Source organism: Garra rufa, chromosome 13, assembly GCF_049309525.1.
Source record: "Garra rufa chromosome 13, GarRuf1.0, whole genome shotgun sequence".
NCBI classification, from domain to species: Eukaryota; Metazoa; Chordata; class Actinopteri; order Cypriniformes; family Cyprinidae; genus Garra; species Garra rufa.
The window spans coordinates 43,405,741-43,409,246 of NC_133373.1; the positions used below are offsets into that span (position 1 = coordinate 43,405,741).

The 3,506-nt window shown below is 33.8% G+C and overlaps 1 protein-coding gene across 1 annotated transcript in view; it reads left to right on the forward strand.

Moving 5' to 3' along the window:
- The window catches only part of LOC141348557 (protein c-Fos), a 4,009-nt gene extending 782 nt beyond the window's left edge, over positions 1–3,227 (forward strand). Inside the window, exons 2-3 of the mRNA XM_073852837.1 lie at positions 1,018–1,125; positions 1,213–3,227. Of these exons, the coding sequence (XP_073708938.1) occupies positions 1,018–1,125; positions 1,213–1,836 (732 nt within the window). The 3' untranslated portion in view covers positions 1,837–3,227. The remainder of the gene's footprint in view (positions 1–1,017; positions 1,126–1,212) is intronic.
- Positions 3,228–3,506: the final 279 nt, after the last annotated feature.

The following is a 3,506-nucleotide window of genomic DNA, read 5'->3' on the forward strand; positions in this document are numbered from 1 at the left end:
AATGCGATTTTTGGCTATTGCTACAAATATACCCATACTTAAGACTGGTTTTGTGGTCTAAGGTCACAAATATTATTTTATGCTTCTTTTAAGCACCTTTGGGTTTTTTAGGGGAATCTAAAATCATTCTTCAGTAGCATTACTGTGAAAAAAAAAATCTTTTTATGTACTTTTTTATATTTAAGGGTTTCATTTTAAATATAAAATATGCATGTATTTCAATTTTGTGTACATTTGCTATGACTCAAGTTTGTTTATATTAACAATATTTATATACAGGTATTAGCCATTAAAAAACATATAATTGGATCACTATTTTACAATATGCATATGGCTTTTAACAAAATGGAGGATGAATTAAATATTTAGTTGATAAAAACTAATGGTTTTCCTGGGAATCGAACCCACTTAGTGCTGGGCAACGATTAATCACAATTAATCACATCCAGAATAAATGTTTTTGTGTACATAATATATGTGTTGTACTGTGTATATTTATAATGTATATATAAATACACGCATGCATATATTTAAGAAAAATGTTTATATATTAAATATACTTATATATAATATAAATTATATGATATATGGTAAATACATGTAAATATTTTCGAAATATATACTGCATGTGTGTGTATTTATGTATACATAATAAATATACACAGTACACACAGACATATATTACGTTTTATTTTGGATGCAATTAATCCCGATTGATCATTGCCCAGCACTAGTGTGTGTGTGTGTGTGTGTATATATATGTGTATATATATATATATGTATATATATATATATATATATATATATATATATATATATATATATATATATATATATTAAAAGTAACTACTTTTACTTAACTTTCAATATTAATGGTTATTAAAATAGAAAACAGTTATTTTAAGTTGTAATATTCCACAACATCACTGTTTTTACTTTTTTACAATCAAATTAATGGTGTCTTGGTGAGCAGAAGAAGAAATGTGATATAAGATATGCATGTGTTTTTCATTTCAGCTTTCTCCAGAGGAAGAGGAGAGGAAGAGGATCAGAAGAGAACGGAATAAACTCGCAGCTGCCAAGTGTCGAAATCGCCGACGAGAGCTAACCAACAGCCTCCAAGCTGTAAGTTTGCAAACCACCATATTCTGCAATCACCTTCATCAAACGACAACTTAGTTCATGATATGATTACGATCTGCATATCTCTAGGAAACCGATAGTCTCGAAGAGGACAAAGCAGCTCTGCAGTCTGAGATCGCGAGTCTGTTAAAGGAGAAAGAACGACTCGAACTCATCCTCTCTGCTCACAAGCCGCATTGTAAACTCACAGAAGAGACGGCGGCGGAGACGCCGGTGGAGACAGAGGAACAATCCCAAGCTCAGGAGGAGCAAATTCAAACTGCCAACACCTCCCCAGAACAAGCTCCCACCTCTCCTCAACAGGCCGACCCAACCAGCGCTGCAATCTTCGGCGACTCCGACGTCCTTCTGTGCTCTAGTGCTGAACTAGGCGCCGCTGAAGTGGAACCGTACATCGATATGAGGGATGTGTCCATGGAAGACATTAGCGATGTGATTGACAGCGGAGATGACATGGATCTGTTAGTGCCAGATATCGACCTCACTAGCTCTCTGGGCCTGAGCGAATGGGAAACCCTGTATATGTCAATGGGTGGTGGGTTGGAACCTCTCAGCTCACCGACATGCAGCCCCACTTGTAGCAGCAACAACGCCGTGCCCGTCTTCAACTTCAACAATGCGGATGTGGAGAAGCATGACAGTGGGAAAGAAGGCAAATCTAATGCAGCCAAAGAAATCCTGATGACCGTATGAATGTTCTGGCACATCATTCTTATAAATAAAGGTTCCAAAATGGGTTTTTATTGGCATTTAAGATTCCGTGAAGAAACTTTGAAAACTTTCCATAGTACAAAAGGTTCTTTAGATGCTTAAATGTGACCCTGGACCACAAAACCAGTCTTATGGGTCAATTTTTCAAAATTGAGATTTATACACCTTCTGAAAGCTGAATAAAATGTTTTTTAAATGGTTTGTTAGGACAGGACAATACCTGATTGAGATACAGCTATTTGAAAATCTAGAAAATTTAAATATTGAGAAAATTGCCTTTAAAACTGTCTAAATAAAAATCTGAGGGTGCAAAAAAAATTTAAATATTGAGAAAATCGCCTTTAAAGCTGTCTAAATAAAAATCTGAGAGTGCAAAACATTTTAAATATTGAGAAAATTGCCTTTAAAGTTGCCTAAATGAGCATCTCAGGGTGCAAAAATGTTTAAATATTGAGGAAATCACCTTTAAAGTTGTCTAAATGAGAATCTCGGGGTGCAAAAATCTTTAAATATTGAGGAAATCGCCTTTAAAGTTGTCCAATTGAAGTTCTTAGCAATGCATATTACTAATCAAGAATTAAGTTTTAATATATTTATGGTAGGAAATTTACAAAATATCTCTAGTAGAACATGATCTTAACTTAATATCCTAATGATTTTTGGTATAAAAGAAAAATCGATAATATTGACCCATACAATGTATCTTTGGCTATTGCTACAAATATACTCGTGCTACTTAAGACTGGTTTTGTGGTCCAGGGTCACAAATGTTCTTCACACTACAAAAAAACAGTTCCTTTAATAATTGTTCACTGAAAGGGTCTTTAGGGAACTTAAAATAACATTATAATAATTCAAAGAACCTTTTTTTCACGCGATGGAAAGGTTCCATGTATGTTAAAGGTTGTTCATGGAAGCGTCAATGCCAGTAAAGAACCTTTTTAAGAGTCAAATATTCTGAGGAAGAAGGGCGTGCTGAGAAATATTGTTTATGAACCGAAAAGCCCTCAAAAAAATGCTTTCATAAATGAGTCTGACATGTTCAACGTTTACAAATATAGTGAATGCTGTGCAGTAGATGTAATGTGACCCTTACATCCAGTGAAGTCACTATTTGTTTCTTCCAGATGTTTACATCGTTGAATATGTTGTTCATCCTGTGAAAGACATGCTTTCATGCACTTTTGTACCAGTAGGTACGTGTAAATGTATCAGTTGGTGTGGTGATGTACAGTGCAGTCCGTTACACCGTGTCTTTAAGTGTGTGACTAACTGTTTTTTGGTATTGTCAACAAAAAATGTAATCTGTAAATCATTATGCATTTTTTTTGTTCTTCCTGCTTCCTTTTCAATGGTCCGGCATGTTTATAATAAACAAAGAATGGTTATCAAAATTAGGAAATGTGTGAATTTCTTTCTTTCTTTGTGACCCTAGACCACAAAACCAGCTGTAAGTAGCAATAGCCAAAAATAAAAAAAATAAAAATGGATGGGTCAAAATTATGGATTTTTCTTTTATGCCAAAAATCATTAAGTAAAAATCATGTTCCATTAAGATATTTTGTAAATTTCCTACCGTAAATATATAAAAGCTTAATTTTTGATTAGTAATGCATTGCTAACAACTTCATTTTGACTTTAAAGGCAATTTT